Source organism: Ovis aries, chromosome 3 (genome assembly GCF_016772045.2).
Source record: "Ovis aries strain OAR_USU_Benz2616 breed Rambouillet chromosome 3, ARS-UI_Ramb_v3.0, whole genome shotgun sequence".
Taxonomy (NCBI): domain Eukaryota; kingdom Metazoa; phylum Chordata; class Mammalia; order Artiodactyla; family Bovidae; genus Ovis; species Ovis aries.
Genome location: NC_056056.1, coordinates 190,662,776 through 190,689,117, shown reverse-complemented (window position 1 = coordinate 190,689,117; position 26,342 = coordinate 190,662,776). Strand labels below are relative to the sequence as shown.

The window sequence follows — 26,342 nt, the reverse complement described above, 5'->3', positions numbered from 1 at the left end:
TCACTTCAGGTGGCCAAAGTATTGGAGCTTCAGTTTTGGCATCAATCCTTCCAATGAATATTCAGGACTGATTTCCTTTAGGATTAACTGGTTTGATCTGCTTGCAGTGCAAGGGACTCTTAAGAGTCCTCTCCAACACCACAGTTCAAAAGCATCAATTCTTCAGTGCTCAGCTTTCTTTATGGTCCAACTCTCACATCCATACATGACTACTGGAAAAACCAAAGCTTTGACTAGATGGATCTTTGTTGGCAAAGTAATGTCTCTGCTTTTTAATACGCTGTCTAGGTTGGTCATAGCTTTTCTTCCAAGGAGCAAGCATCTTTTTATTTCATGGCTTGCAGTCACCATATGCAGTGATTTTGGAGCCCAAGAAAATAAAGTCTGTCATTGTTTCCATTGTTTTGTCTGGTCCTGTTAAGACGGTATTCACTTGTCTGCTATACAAGGACTGAGGACAAGGTGGCCTCATCCTCTGTATGAGCCTAGGGTGAAATGGGTGTGATGGTGACTGTGTCTTGGGCCAAGTGAATCCAGTGAGTTCCCTAAAGGGCATCCAGAAGACTCGCTGGTAAAGTGGAGGGGGAAGAACAAGAAGCTAGAGACCACTCCTCACTGGACCTTTAATCCAAGAAGAAATCCAGAGTGCATACAAGCAAAAAATGATGATTTGGTCCCAAGCGACACTAAGACAGAACATTCCAGAGAGGATTTACAGAGGCCAGACAGTTCAGGTGGCCAGGAAGGGGAGCACTATAAGAGTATAGCATCTGTTTCCACTTACAGACCCAAATGGACCCTAAACAAAGTCCCAATAAAATCAACTCATCCCCCTGTCTTTTTTCACACCTCACACCACCACCACTCCCACTAATCCAAGCATCATCACCTCTTCGTTGCATGTCACTGTAATCTCCCAACTCAGCCTCAGCTGTCTCATCAAAGTGGACTCTCCTAATGGTGAATCTCCTTGTGAGAGCATCTTACTTTATAATCTGGAGAGTCTGATTACTTTCTAAACCATCAAAACCTGCCTCCTTGGGGCTGAACAGTTTCCCCCTCAACTTATCTCTTTCCTCTTGCATTTTACTATTTATAATCAGAAAGAAGAAACCTTCAGACCGTTGCTTGGAAATCTCAACTAAATCTCAGTTAACCACTTCCAAGTTCTGTTTTCCATATAGCTATAGCCACAAGTCCACTAAGCTTTCTTCTACTATATAATAAGGATTTCCTCTGGTTTCCTTGAACATCTTCCCCAATACTCTCAGAGCCCTCATCAGTAGTGCTTTTAACATCCATATTTCTAACAACAATCGGTTCAAGACAATCTAGGCTTTTCTTTTTGTGATCCTCAGATTTCTTCCATCCTCTGTCCAATGCCCAATTCAAAGCCACTTCCTTATTTTCAGGTATTTGTTACAGTCGGTACCAAAATTCATATTCATTTTCTGTTGTTGCTGTAACAAATTACCATAAATTTTGTGGCTTAAAAATAACAGAACTTTATTATCATAGAATTCTGGAGGTCAGAGTTCCAAGTTAAGTGAAGTGAAATGAAGTGAAAGTTGCTCAGTTATATCTGACTCTTTGCAACCCCATGGACTACAGAGTCCATGGAATTCTCAAGGCCAGAATACTGGAGTGAGTAGCCTTTCCCTTCTCCAGAATTTAGATACTAGTCAAATTCTCCAGGGGATATTCCCAATCTATATATCAAACCCAGGTCTCCTGCATTGCAGGCAGATTCTTTACTATTCCAGCCACCAGGGAAGCCCAAGAATACTGGAGCGGGTAACTTATCCCTTCTCCAGCGCATCTTCTTGAGCCAGGAATCGAACCAGGGTCTCCTGCACTGCAAGCAGATTCTTTACCAGCTGAGCTATCAGGAAAGCCCCTCCAAGTTTAGGTATAGAATTTATTTCCTTGCTTTTCCACCTTCTAGAAGCCACCTGTATTCCTTGGCTCAAGGCCCCTTTTCCATCTTCAGAGCAAGCAGTGTAGCATCTTCAAATCTCACTTTCTCTCTCCCTCCCTTGCTCCCTCTTTTCCCCTAACCTCTGCTTCCACTATCACAATCTCTTTATGTGAGCTTCCTGCCTTCCTCTTGTAAAGACCTTTGCAATTAAATTGATCCAAGCCAGAAAGTCAAAGATAAGCTCTCCATCTCAAAATCTATAACTTAGTCACAAAATTTTCTTTACCATAAAAGTTTCAGAGGATTAAGCCATGGGCATCACTGAGAGTTCATTACTCAGCCTACCACTTACCAACCACCTATCCTAGGCCAAGTATTGGATTACAAGTGTTTGCACAGTGGCAAAAAACTGGATATGCTCTCTGTCCTGAAGAAATGTACCATCTAGTGGGAAAGTACATCAGAGACCAATCCCAAAACCGAACAGATAATCACACGCATGCGTGGGTGTGGGTGTGCTCAGGTGCTTCAGCTGTGTCCGACTCTTTGAGATGCTATGGACTGTAGCCAGCCAGGCTACTCTGTTCATGGGATTCTCCAGGTGAGAATAGTGGAGTGGGTTGCCATGCCCTCCTCCAGGGGATCTTTTCACACCTATGTCTTCTGCATCTCCTGCATTGCAGGCAGATTCTTTACCCACTGAGCCACCTGAGAAGCCCAATCACACCCATAAATAACTGTAAATTGCAATTCCTGCTCTAAAGGACTTGGAATCACAGAGGATCATAAGATCAGCTGTGAAGTAGTGACATTCAGTCTGAGGCTGGCAGGGTGGTAAGAAGCTAGCTTGATGGGGAGCAGGGGAAAGGCCTCCAAGGCAAAAGGATCAGCCCTGAAGAAAAGTTTGGGGGGGTGAAGGAAGCTGGAAAGATGAAGTGAGGCTGCAAAGTAAGAGTGATCGGAACTTCTGGTGCCTTCTAGAGCACAGGGTTGAGGCACTTTTTAAATCAATGACAGATGTGATCACTCTGCTTTGTGGAGAACAGACTGGGGTGGGGGTGTGGAAAGATAGAGGTGAACAAAAATAGAAACCTATTAATATTTACCCACTTAATATCCATTTATTATATATATACCCATATATATTATATACCCATATAATATAAGCCCATTGACAAGAAGAGAGTGGCTTGAACTGTGCACTTGGCAGCTAAAATGGAGAAAACTGCAGAGATGTAAGATGTATCTTGAACCAAAAATAACTGATGGGACTTAGTATAATTAAATGTCATTTAAAAGTCTGGGATATGACCATAGGTATGGATGGATTATGAGGAACATTGTGTACTAATGGAGATGAGATGCAAGAAAGGGGAATGGACCATCCATGACCCTTGAAATAATATGAGAAAACAGGACTTAGGATGGAAGAGAGAATGATGAGCAAGTGCCAAAATCTTCGGTGGATAAGTCTGAGAGCATGTGATAGTTAAGAGGCAGAAAGAGATGGCACAGATGGCTGGACTGAGCAGGAGAAAGAGGATTTTAGAAGAAGTCTGATGTGGGGACAGAATGGGCAGGGTGAAGGAGACCAAGCCCTTCTAACTCGAGAAGGAAGAGAGTACAGAACGTGAGCCCCCACCCGAGGTGACGGAGGTGACCTCACCTGAGGGCTGGAGGGGTGGGAAGCATTTAAGCAAGGAGTTGTGGGGGTGCGGTGCTAATACTGAGTTGTAAAGGGTCCTATGGACACATTTGGTGGGAGGATCTAGAGAGAGCTGAGACAAGAGAGAAAACCCAGAGCATCAAGGGATAGTGAAGCGTGGAGATACTGTGAGCAAAGTGTGATGTGGTGAATTTAACTAGCCCCTGGGTTGCCAGTGTTGTGAGTTCTCCTAGTCCATTCCTTGAGAATGTCGGGTACACGGGGCCCTGTATTTACCAGCGGTCTGGAAGGGAGGCCAGGCACACGTTTCCTCATGGTCTTTTTCAGCAAAAGAATGGGTGATTGAATCTAGGTCCAGAAGTCTGGGGTTGCTCCTCCTTCCTTGCTCGCCTGGCCTTCTCTCCTGCTTCTGCTCAAACATCACCTCCACTGTAAATCCTCCCTTGACTTCTCTGATCAGCATTTTTCAAATACATAAATGTACACAGTCAAAAGGATCATGGAGATTTTCCTTTAATCTGTGTATAGAGAGCTTACTCATTCTTCCCTCCACTAGTTTTTTTTTGTTTTTTTGTTTTTTTTTAACTTCATTCTTTTTTACATCTGTTGGATATGTGGATGACTGCCAATCTTTTGTTATTACAAACAGTGCTGCAGTAAATTCTCTGGTTTGGATGTCATTTCACACAGGTACAAGTAAATACAAGTCACATCTAATTAAACATTAACAATGATGTTGAACTATTAAATCTCACAGTGTGTAGTTAAGTTCATGTGGTTGCAAAGGACCCCTCATTCCCAGCATCAAAATGTTGTCTTTTAACATCAAATTGTAGACTGATGGGCTACTGTGAATAAATGTTCTAAGAATGTCATCAAGAGGAGGAAAGGTGCCTGGTTGCCTGCTGGACTAGCAGACACAATGTTTTTTGTTTTGTTTTCAGACACAATGTTAATGTAAGAGGCAAGCATGAAATAATTAAAGTAGCATAAACATTACTGACATACGATATCCACATATTCACTAAATTACTGACACTACTAATTAGAGCAAATAGAATACAGACCCAAAAGAAAAGAAAAATAAGTTAATTTTCAGGAAACGTTCAAATAGTGACTATAGTAAGTGGCAAAATTGTCCACAGAAGATTTGAGACGTCTTGGTTCTTGAGGTATTTGAGTGGAATAGAATTGAAAGCTCGAAAAATAAACTTAAAAGAACAATCCTTCTTTAGCAGAAGTAAATGCCTAAAATGACCTAAGAGGTTTTTTCTTTCAAAATTCCAGTGTTCAATGAACACTGCCTCTAAGTGCCTCTTTTGTTGGATTTGTTTGCCAGCGTATGCATTAATTAGTTTGCTTAAAAACTGCTTTGTTTGTTACAACAACAGAAAATCCCCACGTTAAACGGTACTGGAACTAGTTAACATTCCTAGACACTTAGAATTTGTTCTAAATTCTCGTCAGTTCCTTGGGGTGTGGCAGGGGCATGGTCTCTTTACATACTGCCTAAATCCGAAGGCAGTAGTGATTTAGTGAACCGGCATTATTGAGTTTGTTTTTTATGATTTTCATGGGTCCAGTTCATATTGTTATGTAGCATCTTTTTGAATGAACTTTTCCAGAAATGTTTTCAATGTATGCTTACAATCTATGTACAGTTTCACCACTGACACTCTAACATCAGTCAGTAGCTGTATGAAATGAATCCGGCAATAGGCATTAAAACATGTGTTTACTGTTGTCTGTGTTTTTATAGCCCTCTATATTTTGGTAGTCAATTACAGTTCTAACATCAAATAAATTCCTATGTGGAAAAATATACCTACAGTTTGAAAACAAAGAAATATAAAACAGAATCAATGAATCTGAATCTAGGAAATCTAGAAAGAGGACGTTGATTTAGCTCAACCAGTACCTGTTAAAGCACCACTGATGGTACAGGGTTCATGCAAGAGAGGAAAGGTGAGTGCAGAGATTGTAGAATATGATCAATATCTTATTTCCTGACTCCAAAAGGAGACTCTGCTCTTAACCTTCCCATCTTTCACGTTCTCATTCCACTGTAAAACAAGTCACTGTTTTACACTCCACTGTAAAACAAGTCACATGAGAACATGGGGGTGAGCCATATGATGAGGGGCATCATGGAGGGGACAGATGGGAAGAAGGTATAAACGGCAAGGAAGGAATTTTTTTGATAGTTATTTATTTTAATTTTGGCCATTCCTGCTGCTAAGTTGCTTCAGTTGTGTCCGACTCTGTGCGACCCCATAGATGGCAGCCCACGAGGCTCCTCCGTCCCTGGGATTCTCCAGGCAAGAACACTGGAGTGGGTTGCCATTTCCTTCTCCAATGCACGAAAGTGAAACGTGAAAGTGAAGTTGCTCAGTCGTGTCCTACTCTACGCGACCCCATGCACTGTAGCCCACCAGGCTCCTCCATCCATGGGATTTTTTGGAAGAGTACTGGAGTGACTTGCCATTTCCTTCTCCACTGGATCTTTAGTTCTGTGCACGGGCTTTCTCTAGTTGAGATGAGTGAGGGCCACACTCTAGTTGTGGTACACTTGCCTTTCATTGCAGTGGTGTCTCTAGTTGTGGAGACACAGCTAGATGTTCCCTTTGGGCAAGAAGTTATTAATGAAATAGGAAACCTAAGCACCCCAAACTACTAAACTCTACTAAGAAATTATGTATTAACCCTGTTTAATGAAATCGCCATGTATACACTTCAAAATGAGATGAAGATCAAATAAATGCGGGTGCAGCTTCCATGAATTAAGTTCTGCTCTTGACCATTGTAGAGGATCAAAATATGACATCCCAAAATATGCCACTTTGTGATAAGGGTTATTTTAAGCTGAAGGCACAAGAGAGCCAACAGACACAGCAGGAAGCCTCCCTGGAGCCTCCCTTTCACTGACTAAAAGTAGAAACTTTTGAGAAATGAGGACTGCCCAGAGTCTCCTCTCCTGCAGAAGTTTTACAGCCACCAAGGAGCCAAAAAGTCAGTACTGAGATGGACCTGAACAAACAAATCTTACCCCATTAGTATCCCTTGTATATTTACCTCCCCACAGATTGCTGCCCTTAGAAATCTAAAACGTTTGCCTTTGTCTCATCAGTTCTCTACAAATGTGTTAGGATGTTATATAAACCCACATTCTAACCACCCTGTGAGTTAGTCATCACTGAGTTTCTCCAGTTTGTATGCAAGCTGCAGAGATAATCAATGGTTCTCCTCTTCTTACAGTGTCTTTTGTCAGCCTAATTTGCAAAACACCAAGAAATGAACCTAAAAGATGGAAGAAAACGTGTTTTCCTCCCCTACACTCTACACCTTGGGTCTTTATGAAATAAAAGAAAAAGATGAAACTGATAACATGTATGGTTAAAAAACAAAGAAAATATTTGTTGTCTTTCTGTTTGGTCTAAAGACAGATATTATCCTTTTTTAAAAAAAAATTGATTTATTTATTTGGCTGTGCTGGGTCTTAATTGTGGCATCCAAGATCTTTGATCTTCGTTTCAGCATGCAAGATCTTTTAGCTGTGACATCAAACACTTAGCTGCAGCATGTGGGATCTGGTTCCCTGATCAGGGATTGAACCTGGGACCCATGTATTGGGAGCTCAGAATCTTGGCCACTGGACCACCAGGGACATCCCTAGAGGCAGATATATTTGATATTCAAAGAACAGTGTGGAACTCTTGCTTCTATTTCTAGCTGATTACAGGAGCAAGAGCCAATAACTCTCCACTGCTGTAAAAACTTGATTATTTCAGTATCTTCCACCAGTCTTCCATGCTGTATGGACTACACTGTCCTGATTTTAACAACAAATAATTTAGATATAAAATTTTGTGCCTATGTATGTTTGTACTTTTTGTTGGAGGAGATTGTACATTCTTCCAAGATTTATAAAGTGATGTCAGACCCCAAATGGATTAGAACACCAGTGAAGGAGATAGCACACTGGACTAGGAGTCAAAATACCTAGCTCCTCATCATGTTGTGCTATTTATGGTCTTAAACAATTTAAGTTAGTTTTCTGATCTTCATTTTTCCTTACCTGTAAAATGGGAGTTAATAATATAATTGTCGTGCTTTCCTCATATGAGGATTTTGAGGTTATAATTCAGTGTTATGTAACATTATGTATAGCATTTAGAAATATAAAGCATCTCTACTATTGTTAAGCAAAGAAGTCCTTCTCAAAACCTGGATGTGTTTCCTCTATAAACATCAACACTAATCTTGCAGGTATACAGACCATTCACCAAACTTGAAAGCCATGAAATTCCTCATAATGCATTATTATGCTTTCCCAAGCAGACCTTACAACTCCACTTTAACTCTACTTTATATCTTCAAAGTTCAAAGAAACATTTATTGTCATTACAGATTCCTGCACTATACAACTCTGAATCTGAATCAGCTAAAATGAAATGAAAGGTACTAGGCAAAACTGCCCTTTACCATAGTGATGGAATGTTAACAACTGCTGAGTGATCACCATGTGCAAATCCATACTTGGCCTTAAATCCAAATTCTGTGAAGGTCTTTGTTGGACACGTAAGAGACATTCGTGGCATGTTTGGCCTAGAACATCCCAACAGGTGTCCCTTCTATCTAGATTTATAAGGAGTCAGAATTTGAACTTTCATGTCCTAGAATTCTTAACCACTTCCAGTCAAAATAGCAAAATCATTTTCTCAGACGAGGGGTTAGACTGTATATGCAATTGGTCACATATTCAGATCCACATAGCAAAATAAAAAAAAACCAATGAATTAGTTCTTTTTAGATGAAAAATAGAGCTGTTAATGTAACTAGCCAAATTTTACAAATATTTCACAATTTCTCAATCACAAAGAATCACGTGTTTTCAATAAAACTCTTCCAGACATTTGTTTGTTGTAATGTCATTTCCTCTATTTTTTTTAACTTGTCTTCCTTTTTCCTCTCTTCTTGACCTTTTCCCTATATTTCCAGAGTGTGATTATCTCTTTCTTTAAGATTTTCTTTCTCCCATTAATCACTGAACATGAGAGAAATATTTTGCAAAGTGGTTTTTCCTATAAAAAGGGCATGGCCTATATATGACAATAGGAAAATATTTATATGCTATGCTGTATTAATAAACTGATCTAATGTCTAAGTTATTTTAAGGATATAAGTACTCAATTTCTAGAGGTAATTCAGCCTGTAGACTTGAGAAGACGAATGAGAAGCACAGGTGCAACTGACACATGAAGCCTTGTGTGTGCTAGAAAAGACTTTCTGCTTTGGCTTCATGCTCACCGTTGATACTGTCAATCATAGCCTAGATCTTACAATAAGAATGTTTGCAATTGCAAAGTTAGGTTTAGAATCAGAGCATCCCCAACACTCCATTTTAAAACATTTAAACCATGTGGTACCTTAAGTTGATATTATGCAGTGTCCAATTTCAGTGGACTTAGTTGAATGGCCACTGACATGTATTACCAAATGGGCTATAGAGGCTCAGGAAAGCCCATCAGTAGGAATTTTTACCATATGTCACTTTAAATGTTTAGGGCATTTGGACAGCTGTTACAGGGATCGAGTTACGACACAAAGACTGCCATATTTACAACTGTAAAATGAGCAGATTGGCCACAGTTCCCTCCTGTGCTCAGAAAGAATGATAGTATTATACAGAAAGTAGAAGATGCCTGGGATAATGATGTCCATCTTGGAAGTTACCAGATTCTCATTCTAATATGGTAACCAAATCCCCTCTGGCATAATAAGGCTGACCATTCCACTAGGTTTGTCTAGAGTGGCATCTGTTAGAGGATTAACAGTTGCCAAGCCTAAAATAAGCTAGAGAAAGCCCTTCATTTTCATCTTCTTACCCTCACTGAGAATCAGACAACCTGAAACCCCAAAGATATAACTAAACCAAACATGCAAGGTACCCACAGTTTAGAAATAATTCTTCATTCATGCACAGAAATAGTTTACTCGTAACCCTAGACCTCCCAGTTTATACTATCCAGCTGTGCCCTTCTTTAAAAAAAATTTGAAACTTTAATTAAATGACCCAGGAGAACAGAAAAGGGAATTCTCTAGCCCCAGACCCACGATCATAGCTGAGTCCAAAAAGAAGAAAGACTCCAGCAACAACTCAATGAAAAGCCACGGACTCTGTTTACTATGGCCCTCCCAATGTCCATTTCCTCTGTGTAAAGACTTCTCCTCTTGCTATGCAGAGACTTGCTGTGTGTGGCTGGCCTTGATTACAGACCCCAAATTTTAATTCTCTGCTGACCCCCCAAAAACCCATTTGTGTCCGAGAAATACTTGCTGCAGTCTATTTGTTTTAGGTCAACCCTCCCCTGGTCTATTATCTTGATATCAGAAATAATGCACTTAAGGGGAACAGAATAGACCACCCCCAAAATGTGCCTCTTTAGCATAAGGACAATTTTGAGCTGATCATTTTTGAAAAGCTATAGACACAAAAGAATATCTGAAAACAGAGTAGAAGTTGCATTTATAAGGGAAATCCCTATTTGGAAGGGTGTCTCCCTCTCTGTGCCAGGAAAGGAAGGATAATAAAATCTCTAGAAACTCTTAACAAGGAGAAGGTATTGACTTAAACCTGCTGTTTATTCCTGTTCTCTGTGCGTTGTTTGATAACCTCCCATAACTAGCTTGCCCCAAACCTCAATATCTTTCTCTAGTCTTTAGCTGAAGATGATATTTAAGGTGGTAGCTTGGGTCATTCCAAGGAGTTGCTCAAGTTTTCCTGGACATTTTCGATGTACACAGGAGGTATACATGTTATTAAACTTGCTCCCCCTGACTCCTCTCCCATTAATCTGTGTTTTATTGTGGAGATATTTCAGCCAAGAGGGCTTCTCTGGTGCCTCCGTGGTAAAGAATCCGTCTGCCAAAGCAGGAGATACCAGTTCAATCCCTGGGCTGGGAAGATCTAGAGGAGGAAATGAAAACCCACTTCCGTATTCTCGCCTGGGAAATCTCAGGGATGGAGGAGCCTGGTGGGCTACAGTCCATGGCGTCACAAAAATGTCGGACACAGCTCAGTGACTAAACAACAGTTCAGCCAAGCGTAGTATAGAGGGAGAATTATTTTTCCTCCACTATAGAGCTAAAAGTCCTGATCTGAACTAAGAGACAGTATCTGAAATTATGAAAATAATTGGGAAATACACAATTACTGAAAGAAACCATAACTTGATTTTAATTCTTCACATAAATCTCTGTAATAATCAACTATTTTCCACTTTCTTTCACAAGATGTTAAGCCCATTTCAAATATTTAGACCTTAGATTCAATGACCCGACAAGCAAGAGAAATTCTTGCATTACAAATGAAAGTTTTCTTAACTCACCTTCCTTTTTCTCTACGGTTCTAATATCAGATGAAATTATTTACTACAGAGACTTACTACATGAAATACTGGCCAAAATGAAGCTCTCATCCATTGTTCTTGCTTTTTCTTTTATTCTCACCACCTCAGGTTCTACCAGTGCCCTTTTGTTAGGCCTGCTTAACTAGCTGCACTTCTCTGAGCTTGGCCTGAGGGGCCACATCCTGTGTCTGGAATGTGAATCCCCACCCCCTCCCTGCCAGGCCTCTTGTTTGGCCCCCTGCACACACACTTCACTTAACCATGCATCCCTGACAAAGGCTACTTGTCTCTGTCCTTTCGGATACACGTCATCTCCACTTTCATTCAGTAAATTATAATAGGTACTTCCCACTTTTACACACATCTTATTCAATGTGTACGCAATTTTTCTCACTCGGTTGTTTGTTCTGTATGTGTCCATCTTAAAATAATAGCTCCCAGGCAAGACTATGTCTGGAAAATTATCTGAGGACAGAACTTATCAAGGGCTTCCCAGGTGGTTCAGTGGTAAAGAATTCGCCTGCCAAACAGGAGATGTGGGTTCCATCCCTGGGTTGGGACGATCCCCTGGAGAAGGAAATGGCAACCCACTCCAGTGTTCTTGACTGGCAAATCCCATGGACTGAGGAGTCTGGTTGGCTGCAGTCCATGGGGTGGCAAAGAGTTGGACATGACTTAGTGACTAAGCAGCAGCAGCAGCAAGGCAGATCTTATCATGGTGTCACGTTAAAATGATAATTATGATAGAAATACTGAGGTAAAAGGTGAGTAGAAAGGTTTTTGAAATAAAAAAATTAAAAAAAAAAAACTTAAAGGAACCTTACATACACCTTAGACCATGCCTAGAACATATAATCATTCTTTCTTAATCTTAGTAAAATATAAGAAAACAGAGATGAGACTACTGGAAGAGATCCTCCAGTTTCCTCTGTAAAGGGCCGGGGGTTTTGTACTCATGCTAAAGCACCCATGAACTTACAAAAATGCATAATCCACTAAATTCCACCTGGGACAGGAGAAAGCTGAAAAACAAGACTGTTTATTCTCATAATTCTCTCCTTTTACTCACTAATTCGATACTCAGAGTATATTTTGCATCTGAAATTAGACAGACATGAGCAAGCCAGAAATAGAAATCTCTAGAGACTTTTTTCAACACAGCACATTTGCATGATCCGTTTTAATACAGAACTACATTTTCCACTCATTTCCTACTTAATCATAGTGGAAATTTTTGTTTGGTGAAAAGACACCATTGACACATCCTTTCTTGTAAGCACCGTTGTAGACTGGGATGGGTTGTGGATAAGCCCAGTTAGCAACTGTACTTAACACTCGCTTAGGAAACTCTGAATTGTGGCCTTTTTTCCCCCCAAAGTTCAGACTGCATATAGGACTCGCCTACTTCCAGGATGTTGGATAGCAATAGTACTTGCCCTTGCTTCTCTTTTCTTTAAAAAAAAAAAAAAAAAAGCTACTCTTCATTTTTTGAATCAATTGCAGTTTTCCAACGTGGGAAAACAGAACCCTTAAAAGGGTTCATTTCTACACCTTCCTAAGTAACAAGCATCTAGGCTCTATCCTTGATTAGCATAAGAATAAAAGTCACTAGGGTGCTCTCGAATTTTAAAAAAATGCCCTTAGGCTTATTTGATGATTTGTAACTCCTAGGAGCGTGAATTTCCACAAGGAACAGAGTAAGACCCTTCTGTTTTTAATAGAGATGGGACAGATTCCTTCCATCTCCCACCGTCACGTAGTTCTGAACCTTTGTAACTTTCAGCCAGCAGAAAACCGCCATGTACTACCAGTGACACCCCCAGACCTCTTCTCCAAAATCCCCCACCTCCTGTGCATCTCAGAAACTGAGAAGAGAAGAAAAAAAAAAAAAAGAAAGAAACTGAGAAGAGCTTCCTCTCCCTTTCCAGACTTCAAAACAGGCAGGGGAGGGAGCTGCGTGCCGCCTTTTATCTCGCTTCACAAATACAGCTGTGAAAAACCTTGAGGCGGCACATCCTGTGACGGGTTGAGCAGAAACCTGAAGAGAAAAATGAAGAGAAGGTTCGGTCCAAGCTTCATTGATAAGGAAGATGCTGCAAGCGTTTTGCATGGCAACTAGCCAGCCGGTTCTTCCTCCGTCCTCTATCTGCCAACTCTGTCTGAGGAATCGCGGGCTCAATTCATACACACATTGTTGTACAAGTACAGTCAGAATCATAAGCGGTTACCTTCATCGTGGGGCCAGAGCTCGAATACAGCAGCTAGAGGTGAGCAGAGGCAGAGGCGCTGCGTCCCGAGCTCTCCAGGAGGCGCGAGTCTGGGGAAGCGGCCGGGGTGGCGGCGGGCACACGTGGCGGGCGCGTCGCAGACTGGCCCGGGCTGCGAAGTCTGCTGGCTCTCCTGCAGATTGCATCAGCAGGAAGAGTCTTGAGGCTGTGTTTCCCCTACACTGCCCCCAGAGGGTAGCGTTTCTTCCAACACGAAAATTCCTCCCCTGCACCCAGCTCAGACCCTTATCCACCGCTCAGCTCACCCGTGGGGTTGGAGGAAGATGCTAGCGTTTCAAACACGTTACCCTTGGGTTAGTGCCTTGGCGTGTGCGTATCTTTGATGTGAAAATGTAGCATGTCAAGGAGGAGGGAAAAAAACAAAAACAGAACAGATCACAGACCTTGATTGCAGTTCCCTCCTAAGCGGGCTGCCTGCCCACCTGAGTTCCGACTCTCCCCAGAGCAACTTTCCCGGATTCCCCTGCTCAAAGTTACACAGTGGATTCCTGACATCTAAAACAGAAAATTTTAAACGTTATTATTCGCATAGTAAGAAGCACATGCATGGTTTTTGAGAGTTTGCCCAATCTCTGTTTCTCCCACCCCCTTCCTCTAGTCCCACAGTCCCTGCTCAAACTTTTTTCTTTTTTGGTCAATTTCTTTTGTACCTGGGAAAATCATTTTAATTGATTGACTGAACATGTAAAATTCTTTATGATTTGCCTGCTAGACCAGTTCATCCTCTCTGAGTCCTCTCTTGTCTTCTATATAAGAAAGCTCCAGCATTGCTACTTCTCCAGGTCTCAGGTCAGGCTCCAGGATTTTTGCTTAAATGCCCTTCTGGTTGACCGCAACTCACTCTGTCAATCAGGCAACTTCCCGTTTTTGTAACTATCAGCTGAAGTCTTTACTATGAAATTAAAGCTGAATCCCTCAGGCAGAACTGAGCCCTTGTCTGTGCACTGTGCTTTGTCCATATCCCTTATTTTAATTATTTGTTTGCATGGATGTGCTTGTCTGGGAAATCCCATGGACAGTGGAGCCTGGCAGGCTGCAGTCCATGGGGTGGCAAAGAGTCAGACAGGATAGTGACTGAGTATGCATACGTGATGTTAACATCATTAGATTATGAGATTCCTGAGGGTGGATCCTTTGTGGTAGTCATCTCCTAAAGCTAGTGTGAGGCAGGAGGCAGATACCTCCCCACCCCACAGCATCAAGCAATTGGAGATTTACCCCCTATGAACTGAAACTCTAGAATAAGCAGGACAATTAGGGAGGAGGCTGGGCCCTGCCCAGATCGCCACATATTTCTTTTCTCGAAGTCAGGAGATCGCCCCAACCACATATGTACAGAAAAGGTTCCTTGAAGGTCAAAGGGGGAGTATGTCAAGGGCTGTTCTACCCATATGCCTTTTCGGTTAAATCCATTTTGGCTAAGAGATGCATGTGCACACATGGAAGGATCCTGTGATATACCAAATATGGACTGTGAACCAGGCAAATCAGAATGATTGGCCAAAGGAAACCCAGAAGAGATACCACATAAATGTAATTCAAACTGCCACGAGGACTCAACTCAGCAACACTCTTGGAATCCACCTGTGTGGCTATCCACAAGTATTTTACTTTTTTTCCCCTCTTAATAAATACTTTATTTGGTTCATTACTTTTCCATCTTTGTGGGAATTCTTTTCTGCAAAGCCAAAGGGCCAGGACCTTTGTCACTAACCACTGGTCTAGTGGCTGGGATCTGGTGCCCTCCCCGCTGCGACCTGGCCTCAATCTCTGGCTGGGAACCCAAGCCCCACTCCAAGCCATTGCCTGGAGGCCCCTGAGATCATATCGATCACCCTGGAGAGGGAGTATTCAACATAAATGTGTGTGTGGATGCTTAACTAAATTTGGTTAGGTGAATGAATGGTTAAATTGTATGAACATAAATCAAGTAGCAAAGTGTCCATCAACTGCTGAATGGATAAATAAAATGTGGTATATTCACAGAATAGAATATTATTTGGTAATAAAAACAAATGAACTACTGGTGCATGCAGCATTTAACCTTGGAAACATTACACGAAGTGGAGGAAGCCAGTCACAAATGACCACCAGTCATGATTCCATTCATCTGAAATATCTGGAATAGGACAGGAAATAGATGGTTATTGCCAATCTGGAGTGAAAGGATGGCGGAACAGAGAGTCACTGCTAATGTGTATTGAGTTTTTTGTGGGGATGATGAAAATATTCTAAAATTAGATTGCGGTAAGTGTTGCACCACTCTGTGAATATAATAAAACAGAATTATACTCTTTAAGTAGGTCTTCCCTGTAGCTCAAATGGTCAAGAATCTGCCTGTAACCCGGGAGATCTGGGTTCGATCCCTGGGTGGGGAAGATCCTCTAGAGGAGGGAATGGCTATCCACTCCAGCATTCTTGCCTGGAGAATCCCATGGACAGAGTAGTGTAGCGGGCTACAGTGCATGGGGCCTCAAAGAGTTGGGCACAATTGAGCAACTAACACTACTACTATACTCTTTAAAAAGGTAAATTGTATGAGGTGAACTACATCTCGATAAAGGTATTTTTTAAAAAATCAGGTAGCTAGTAGAAAACTTTATGAGAAGAAATAAAGCATGGGAAGGTGATTGAGAGTGATGGGGTGACAGAGCTGAATGAATTAACGAGTAGATTCTGAACCAGGCCTGGCAATGACATCTAGGTCCAATGACTTTCCCATGAAAGGATTCTTTCAGCAATGAAGGAAGACAGAAGGCGGCATAAAGGCAAAGGGAAGCTGGAAGTAAAGCGAAAGGGGAATTGAGGGAGTTAGCATCGGCAGAAGGACCCGAGGACTATCCGCTGTGGCTGTGTTTGGTCTCCCATTTCCCTCTGGTGTTGAGAGGAGGGTCCCACAGATCTCCTTCACTGTGACATGCACACATTTCCCAAACTTCCCTCCCGGACACCAAAATTTCTGTTCTCAAATGAAGAGTGTCATCATCAGCCAAGACTGTCATTCTGTCATTGACTCAAGAAAGTCACAGTTAAAAGATATTGAGGGAAGTTGGATTCTTCAAACATAATGTAATCCATATCTGTATCCATAGGCAGTGTTTTTATTTTTTTATTTTTTGGTTTGTTTTTGTTTTTGCTGAACTTGAAGAAGAGATAGAATTTCTAGGAGTCTCCAGAGACACTAGCTTTGAAGGGGACTTCAGATTCCCAGGAACCCAGCTCCATTTTGTCATCAGTGTTATTAAAAAATCTGCTATTGTATTCATTATGAAGACTATATGCCAGCTATGTGCCTGCAAAATTTCTCTCATGTATCTTACTAAATCTTCTTTAGAGGAAAGAAAAGTCACATTTTCTCAGTTTCTGGGACGTGGTTCAGGAGAACTAACAGAAAACAATGAGGCTTTCTGTCATAAAGAATAGAGGGGGACTTCCTTGGTGGTCCAGTGGTTAAGAATCCACCTTGCAATGCAGGGTATGTGGTTTCAAACTCTGGTCACGGAACTAAGATCCCACATGCTGCAGAGCAACTAAGCCCAAGTGCTGAAACTACTGAGCCCAAGTGCTCTGGAGCCAGTGAGCCACAAATAGAGAGAAGCCTGCAGTGCAAAAGACCCTGCCAAGTAAAATAAGATAATAAGTATTTTTTGAAAAAGAAAAATAGAGGCACATCTAGTCTAGAATTCTACTCTACAAATTCAGAAAAAGACTCCTTTTCTGTAGTTTTCAAAATGAAAATTGCTACAAGGTTTTATCTTTTTTATATTCCCTCTAATACCTGCAACTATTATATATGTATATCAGTCAGTCAGTCAGTTCAGTCACTCAGTTGTGTCCGACTCTTTGCAACCCCATGGAACGCAGCACACCAGGCCTCCCTGTCCATCACCAACTCCCGGAGCTTACTCAAACTCACATCCATTGAATCAGTGATGCCATCCAACCATCTCATCCTCTGTCAACCCCTTCTGCTCCCGCCTTCAATCTTTCCCAGCATCTGGGCCTTTTCAAATGAGTCAGATCTTTGAATCAGGTGGCCAAAGTATCGGAGCTTCAGCTTCAACATCAGTCCTTCTAATGAATACTCAGGACTGATTTTCTTTAGGATGGACTAATTGGATCTCCTTGCAGTCTAAGGGACTCTCAAGAGTCTTCTCCAACACCACAGTTCAAAAGCACCAATGCTTTGGTGCTCAGCTTTCTTTATAGGCCAACTCTTACATCCATACATGACTACTGGAAAAAATATATGTGTGTATACATACACTAAATTTAATACTCAAAAATTCCTTTATACTATACTTCATGGAAAGTTTAAGAAATTTTCCAGGAAAAATTGAACTCAGTGGATTTACTTTTAGTCTTCTTCATTTTTTTGTTAATAAAAAATTTTATTCATTTACTTATTTTTGGCTATGCTGAGTCTTCATGGCCGCGCGGGGGTTTTCTCTAGTTATGGTGAATGGAGGCGACTGTCTAGTTGCAGTGTGCAGGCTTCTCACTTCAGTGGCTTCTCTTGTTGCAGAGCACAGTCTTCTAGGGTGAGCGGGCTTCAGTGGTTGTGGTGAATGGGCTCCGTCATTGGGATTCTTGGGCTCTAGAGAACAGGGTCAGTAAGTTGTGGCACATGGGCTTAGTTGCTCCAAGGCAACTAGGATCTGGGATCTTCCCTGATCAGGGATTGAACCCACGTCTCCTGCATTGGCAGGTGGATTCTTTATCCCTGAGCCACCAGGGACGTGCCTACCTTTAGCCTTTTTTATATACATGAAAGTGAAACTGTTAGCTGCTCAATTGTGTCCAACTCCTTGCAAGCTCATGGACTGTAGCCTGCCAGACTCCTCTGTTCCGTGGAATTCTCCCAAATCAGGGAACGAACACAGGTCTTCTGTACTGCAAGCAGAACCTCCACAGGCTGGGCCACCACGCATACTAGAATCTAAATTCCATGCAGAACTAGACTCACTGTATCAGAGAGTATTGGCCACCCCAATCAAAACTGGAGGGGGGGTACCAAGCTAGATGATGTGTGCCCACAGTATCATTGGTATTGACCACCAAAGACAGAAGGGGCTCAACAAGGGTTTCTTATTGAACATGGAAGATGTAGTAACCCCAGCTGTTCCTGAATAAATTACTAATCTGTGGGTCAACTGTCCCAGGACAAGACAGAGTTTTACAACTCCTTTACACTTTCTTTTGATCTGATTCTTCTTCTTTAATAAATTAGCTTACTTTTTAAAATGTTTATTTATTTGGCTGTGCTGGGATTTAGTTTCAGCTTGCAGGATCTTTAGTTGTGCATATGAGATCTAATTCCCTGACCAGGGATGGAAACCAGGCCCCCTGCTTTAGGAGAGAGGAGTCTTAGCCACTGGCCCACCAGGGAAATCCTTTGATCTGATTCTTTATTCTTGTCCCTCATGGAGCAAATAGACTCAAGCCTAACTCTATATCTCTAAACTAAGTTAAGAGAAGCCTTCCCTGCTGGCTCGCCTGCAATGCAAGAGATGTGGGTTCGACCCCTGGGTTGGGAAGATCCTCTGGAGAAGGAAATGGCAACCCACTCCAGTTTCTTGCCTGGGAAATCCCAAGGACAGAGGAGCCTAGCAGGCTTTGGTTCATGGAGTCACAAAGAGCTGGACACAGCTTAGCAAGTGAATAACAACAAAAGGCACTTTTTCATAAATAGTCATCAAACAAAGTGAAAGTTGCTAAGTCGAGTGCAACTCTTTGCAACCCCATGGACTATACAGTCCATGGAATTGTCCAAGCCAGAACACTGGAGTGGGTAGCCTTTCCCTTCTCCAGGGGATCTTCCCAACCCAAAAATTGAACCGGCATCTCCTGCATAGAAGGGGGATTCTTTACCAACTATCAGGGAAGCCCAACACAAATTAAGGAAAAGCACTGGTTTTAGAACTAGATCTGAATTTGTATTCCCGCCTTCACTAATTTGTAATATATAACTGTTTGTGAAATTATTTAATCTCATGGAAACTCAATTTCATTTTTTAATATCACTAATACAAAAAAGGAGTACCTACCTTAGAGGTATGTTTCAAGAGAGAAATGAGTTATTACATGTACAGTGCCCATCACTGGAGGCCCACTCTATTTGCTCCACACACCTCCTGTGGATCCTTCAATCCCAATCGCTTAGAATAAGTAACAGCCAATCATTTCCCATAAGGAATAAGTGAAGGATATGGACTGAAGGTGCAAGAAAAGAAATTCCAGAATCTTAAAGACACATCTTAACCAAGAAAAGAACATCAAGAGGGAATTTATGGAATCTTTCTTCTAAATCTTTTAAAAATAAGCTAACACCCATCTGTCTTGAAAAGATATTATAAATCTTTCTGCTAGCTTTCTATCATGTCTCAGGGTGCTTCTCACCCTGACTCACAAAGTTGGCTACTTTTTCCTTGAAACTCTTTCCTTCCAAGATGCTAGGCTGTCCTGGACCCTCTCCAGTCTCTCCAGCAGGTCCTTTCCCCTAATTATGATCATACTTCTTTCTTCTCCTGCCTTCTAGATGTAGGCAAGATAGCCATCCCACCTCAACCTGGCCCTGACACCCTCTTCCTAGGTGTCTCAATTGTCACTTCTAGTCTGATTGTCTCCAAAACTATGCCTCCAATTCTAATCTCTCTCCTGATCTCCAGCCTTTATTTCCAAAGGCCCATAGCTTCCCTCATAGCTCAATCTGGGTTTGATTCCTGGGTCAGGAAGATCCCCTGGAGAAGGAAATGGCAACCCACTCCAGTATTCTTGCCTGGAGAATCCTATGGGCAGAGGTGACTGGCAGGCTACAGTCCATGGGATCGCAAGAGTCAGGTACAACTTAGCGACTAACCCACCAGCATAGCTGGTTCATCACTATTATTTCAAGCCCAGTTGGTCCAAATCCAAGCACACAATCTTCCCGTTTAAACCTGTTTGTCCTGCTGTCTTCCTTCTCTCCACCGATGCCATCAATATTCTCCCAGTCACCCAGGCTGCACACTTTAATATAGTTCACATATTGTTGTTTTGTCACTAAGTCATGTCCAATTCTTTGTGACCCCATGAACTGTAGCCCTCCAGGTTCCTCTTCTCCATGGGATTTCCCAGCAAAGAAAGCTGGAGTGAGTTGCCATTTCCTCCTCTACTGGATCTTCCTAACCCAGAGATCGAACCCGACTCTCCTGCATTTTCAGGTGGATTCTTTACCGCTGAGCCACCAGAGAAACCCTTCATGTCTTCACAGATAGCATGTAAAGTAGGAAGGAAAGACACAAGCCTCTCACATCCAGTTATCGCTAAGTCTTCCCAGTTCTATTTTTGCAAGACCTCTCGTAGCCCTCCTTCTGTTCCCACTCTCATTGCCATACTTTAATTATTTATTATACTTTCCCCTTGGATTACTATTATTCCTGGCTTTAATCTCTCTTTGCCACAATCCACCAAATGCACAGAAGGCAAGTAATCTTCTTAACCCTTGGTTCTGGTGAGATTTTCCCCTACTCTAAAGAATGTAACTTGCGCTCATATGTTCTCATATGTGCCAGACAAGGATATCTGCTGTGTGGCAAGGACACCTGAGATCTTCCATCACTGTATTTGCACAGTGTGACTTGAAATTCTCCCCCACCACACACAGATTTATCTAAATGATATCCAGTTTTCAAGATCCATTTTAATTGTCCCTTTATAGTCTTTCCTGAAGTGTGTTCTTGCTGTGTAGACGAGTGGTTCTCAACTGAGAGCAGAGATGGGGCATGGGGGAGGTGAGGCGAATTGCTACTGGAAGCTAATGGCACAGACCAGGGTTGCTGCCAAACATCTTACAATACACAGGACAACCCCCTAACAAAGAATCATCTGGCCCAAAGTGTCAATAATGCCAAAGCTGAGGACTGCTGCTTGTAGACCCATATCAACTTTTGTGCTCTTTTGTTGTCTGAGTCCTTCTCTAGGGCACACCACGTGAAGACAGTGAGCCATCATCGCTGTGATGGCTAGTCGGCTAGTATGGCGTTAGCCCAGTGGCTACCTTTCAGACTACTCCTTCTCAATCCCTTTCTGTTCTCTTCTGCCTCTTAAAGGTTTTTCAGATACTGTCCTCCTTCTGGGTTTTATCCTCTGTCCTCATTGCTTTTCTCATTCATTTTATTTAATTTTATTTCTCTTTTTGGCCATGCTGCACAGCCTGTAGGGTCTTAATTTCCTGACCAGGAATGGAACCCAGTGCCCCCTGCGTTGGAAGCTCAGAGTCTTAACCACTGGACCATTTTTTTAACCACTGGACCTTCTTATTTTATTTTTTAAGACTCTTTTTTTAATGCAGACTTTTAAAATGTTTATCTTTATCTTTATTGTGCAATATTGCTCTGTTTTATGTTTTGTTTTTGTTTTTGACAGAGAGGCATGTGGGATCTGAGCTCCCCACTCAGGGATCGGACCCTCACCCCTCCAGTGGAAAGTGACATCCAAATCACTGGACCACCAGGGAAGTCCTGCTTCTCATTCATTTTAAAGATGCTCCAAGGATGAGTTCATCTGCCCTTTGACTGATACTGCTAGGTTATCTGCCAAAAGGCCACTTCTCTTCCCTTTCTTCTAACAAAAGCCTGATTTTATTTTTTTCTCCAGAGGGTGTGTATGTGTGTTAGTCGCTCAGTCGTGTCCGACTCTTTGTGACCCCACGGATCCTCTGTCCATGGGGTTCTCCAGGCAAGAACACTGGAGTGGGTTGTCATTTCCTTCTCTAGGGTAGTGGTACATAATATGCCTAGTCTTGGGGGTAGTGAATGATAATTAATCTCAGGGAGTAATGACAATCTCATATTATTTTGCTATAGACCCACACTCTCGTGAGCTAGGGATGCCCAGGGAATCAAGTTTAACCAATGAGACTGAAGAAGAAGTTATTGGAGGGGATCCTAAGGGGCTCACCTTCTGATTGGAAAAAAAATTCAGGCAAGAAGTTTTTGCTGGTGTCATTCTGTTCTCTTCCTGTTTTAAATGCCATTTATATATGATGTTTCAGGAAGCTGCCAACAGCCATCCTGCAAGCATGAGTGACAAGCCCAAAGTCTGAAACTAATATATTGAGGATGGGAAGGCAGAGAGAGAGAGCAAGTACCTGGGCTGTGGATAACATCGTTGAACCACCCTGCCAAAGGGGGAATCGCCTACCTTCAAGTTTTTGCTGTATGAGATAATTACATATCTTTTTTTCTTTGCCTCTATTGGTCAAGTATTTTATTACTACTTTTGAAAGCATTTCTTGGCTTCAATAACACCTATACTTCAGTACCACCTGACCCAAGAACTCTACTCCCATTTCGGGTATACATTCATTCCAATGTGTTTGAACCAAAGGTATCTCCTCTCCAACTCAGTAAGAAATTTTTATTTTATGTATCGTGAACTTATATTTTCTCTCAAATCCTTTTCTTAATAAAATCCTCAATAAAATCCTTTTCTCAAGCACACAAACATGTCTCCCACATGCTGCATGCTTTGTAGGCTCCTCTTGTATTTCCTATCTCTCTATCTTTTCTTTGAATTTTTACTTTTTGGCTGTACTGCGAGGCATGTGGGATCTCAGTTCCCCAATCAGAGACTGAACTCTCACCCCCTCCACTGGAAGCGTGGAGTCTTAGCCACTGGACCGCCAGGGAAGTCCCATTGTATTGCCTATCTTTCTTATCACAGTACTCTTTAATTAGTAATCCAAAGTCAGCTTCAGATACTACTTTTCCTTCACTCTCTGCCAATTTAATCATTTATAATTTTATACGCTTTTCTATTTATTATTTCTCAAATTTGTCTTTTGCTCTTCATACTCTTCCAGTTTAGACTGCCTTATTTCAAACCCTCATCATCTCTTAGCTGGATATTAGCTTCTTAACTGGGTGACATTTAAATATATTAACGTATCTTGACCTTATTTTCCTTACCTGTAAAATGGGGATTAAAAACTCCATGGCTTTCACAAGGAATAAAAAAGCTGATACAAATTAGACTAGTACTTACCACATAGTAAATGTTCAATAAATATTAACTCTAATTATTACCTTTTATTTCTTCTAACTTGTTTCATTTTTAAAAAATATTCTGTGATGTGTTTTTCTATAACATAAAGTACTTTTCACTAAATCACCACTGCCCAAATACTCTCTACGGAAGGCAAACAAATTTATTGGCAGTTCTAAAGATCTTGCTTAGAGAACATCAACTTAGGTTCAAGTCATTCTTATGTCTTTACAACATATCAATTATGCCTGCTTAGGCAATGTTGTTTTGTATTTCTAAATCTTTGTTATATGGCACCAGAGAAGAATTTAGGGAAGGCTGATATTTTCCCTCTATGATGCAATATTCTTCTGAGTACTATATGTAATAGCCCATGTATTACAAGGTTTTCCACTCTGGCTGGGGAGAATGACAGCTCTTCTAGGCTCTGTGTGATGTTCCCTGCTTGTCTTGCCTACTCATTTCAGATGATTCTTCCCCAGCTTTGAGTAGTCTCGTTATACATGCGTAATGCTGCTGCTGCTATTGTTGTTCAGATGCTAAGTTGTGTCTGATTCTTTGCGACCCCATGGACTGTAGCACGCCAGGCTCCTCTGTTCTCCACTATCTTACAGAGTTTGTTCGAATTCATGTCCATTGAGTCAGTGATGCTATCTAACCATCTCATCCTCTGCCACCTCTTTCTCCTTTTGCCTTCAGTCTTTCCCAGCATCAGGGTCTTTTCCAATGAGTCAGCTTCAGCTTCAGCATCAGTCCCTGCACTGAATATTTAGGATTAATTTCCTTTAAGAAATTTGGGTTTGATCTCGCAATCCAGGGGACTCTTAAGAGTCTTCTCCAGGACCACAATTTGAAGGCATCAATTCTTTGATGCTCAGCTTTCTTTATGGTCCAACTCTCACATCCATACATGACTACTGCAAAAACCATAGCTTTGACTATACAGACCTTTTTCAGTAAAGTGATGTCTCTGCTTTTTAATATGCCACCTAGTTTTGTAATAGCTTCCCTTGCAAGAACAAGCATCTTTTAATTTCATGTTTGCAGTAACTATCTGCAGTGATTTTGGAGCCCAAGAAAATAAATCTGTCACTGCTTCCACTTTTTCCCTTTCTTTTTGTCATGAAGTGATGGGACCAGATGCCAAGATCTTAGTTTTTTGAATGTTGAGTTTTAAGCTAGCATTTTCACTCTCCTTTTAACTTCGTCAAGAAGCTCTTTGGTTCCTCTTCATTTTCTGCCGTTTAAAGTGTTATCATCTGCATATCTGAGGTTGTTGATATTTCTCCTTGCAGTCTTGATACCAGCTTGTGATTTATCCAACCTAGCATTTCATATTATATACTCTGCATATAAGTTAAATAAGCAGAGTAACAATATATACAGCCTTGTTTTACTCCTTTCTCAAGTTTGAACCAGTCAGTTGTTGCATGTCTGGTTCTAACTATTACTTCTTGAACCACATACAAGTTTCTCAGGAGACAAGTGAAGTGGTCTGGTATTCCCATCTCTTGAAGAATTTTCCACAGTTTGTCATGATTCACACACTCAACGGCTTTAGCATAGTCAATGAAGCAGATATTTTCTGGAATTCCCTTGCTTTTTCCATGATCCAACCAATGTTGGCAATTTGATCTCTAGTTCCTCTACCTCTTCAAAACCCAACTTATACATATAGAAACTCTTGGTTCACATACTGCTGAAGCCTAGCCTGAAGGGTTTTGAGCATAATCTTGCTAGCATGTGAAATGAGTGCAATGGTACCGTAGTTTGAACATTTTTTGGCATTGCCCTTCTTTGGAATTGAAATTAAAACTGAGCTTTTCCATTCCTGTGGCCACTGTGAGCTATCCAAATTTGCTGACATGTTGAGTACAGCACTTTAACAGCATCATCTTTTAAGATTTGAGATATCTCAGCTGAAATTCCATCACCTTCACTAGCTTTGTTCATATTAATACTTCCTAGGTCCTACTTGACTTCGCTTTCCAGGATGTCTAACTCTAGGTGAGTGACCACAGCATTATGGTTATCTGGGTCATTAAGACCTTTTCTGCATAGTTTTTCTATGTTTTCTTGCTACCTCTTCTTAATATCTTTTGCTCCAGTTGGGTCCTTGTGGTTTCTGTCCTTCTTCATGCCCACCTTTGCATCAAATATTCTCTTGATATCTCCAGTTTTCTTGAAGAGATATTTAGTCTTTCCCATTTTAGAACATTTGCTGAACAGAGAGGAGCAACCCACTGCAGACCCACAGCATACCCTCTACCGTTCAATGCCTGAAAACCACTGCTCCATACAAATTTTCGCAGTGTTTTAGTTATTTAAGGCAGGAGGGTTAATCCAGTCCTCTTACTCCATCTTCTTCCTTTACAGAAAGAACTGGTAGTAGGGAAAAGGTAATTTAGGATTACTTATCATAAATAAGTGTTTTAGTATTACAACAAAGCTCATGAGCACATGTAATAAGACCCCTTATCATCAGACATAGTGCTTTTATTCTTTTTTGAAACTTGAGCACATTCACACGAACATCATGCAAAGTTATTGTTCATGGGGTTCTCAAGGCAAGAATGCTGAAGTCGTTTGCCATTCCCTGTCCCTCCTCCTAATTCTTAAAGGAAATCAGTCCTGATTATTCATTGGAAGGACTGATGCTGAAGCTGAAACTCCAATACTTTGGCCACCTGATGCAATAGCTGACTCGTTGGAAAAGACCCTGATGCTGGGAAGGACTGAAGGCGGGAGGAGAAGGGGACGACAGAGAATGAGATGGTTGGATGGACACGAGTTTGAGCAAGCTCTGGGAATTAGTGATGTGTCGAGAAGCCTGGCGTCCTGCAGTCCGTGGGGTCGCACAGAGTTGACATGACTGAGTGACGGAAGCTCACTGAATGCAAAATTACTGTCATTCTGTCTCGTATAAAAATCAGATATAAAAGTATACGTTGCTTTCCGAAATGATATTTTGTGATCAATATTTCAATATTTTATCTTACTTGGAAATTGTCCAGCTATCCAAAGGTTATACATTA

General features: G+C 41.5%; 1 protein-coding gene across 1 annotated transcript in view; it reads right to left on the bottom strand.

Annotated features, from left to right (window-relative positions):
• Positions 1–13,364, bottom strand: part of BCAT1 (branched chain amino acid transaminase 1) — a 122,199-nt gene extending 108,835 nt beyond the window's left edge. Inside the window, exon 1 of the mRNA XM_012159865.4 lies at positions 13,222–13,364. Within this exon, the coding sequence (XP_012015255.3) occupies positions 13,222–13,227 (6 nt within the window). The 5' untranslated portion in view covers positions 13,228–13,364. The remainder of the gene's footprint in view (positions 1–13,221) is intronic.
• Positions 13,365–26,342: the final 12,978 nt, after the last annotated feature.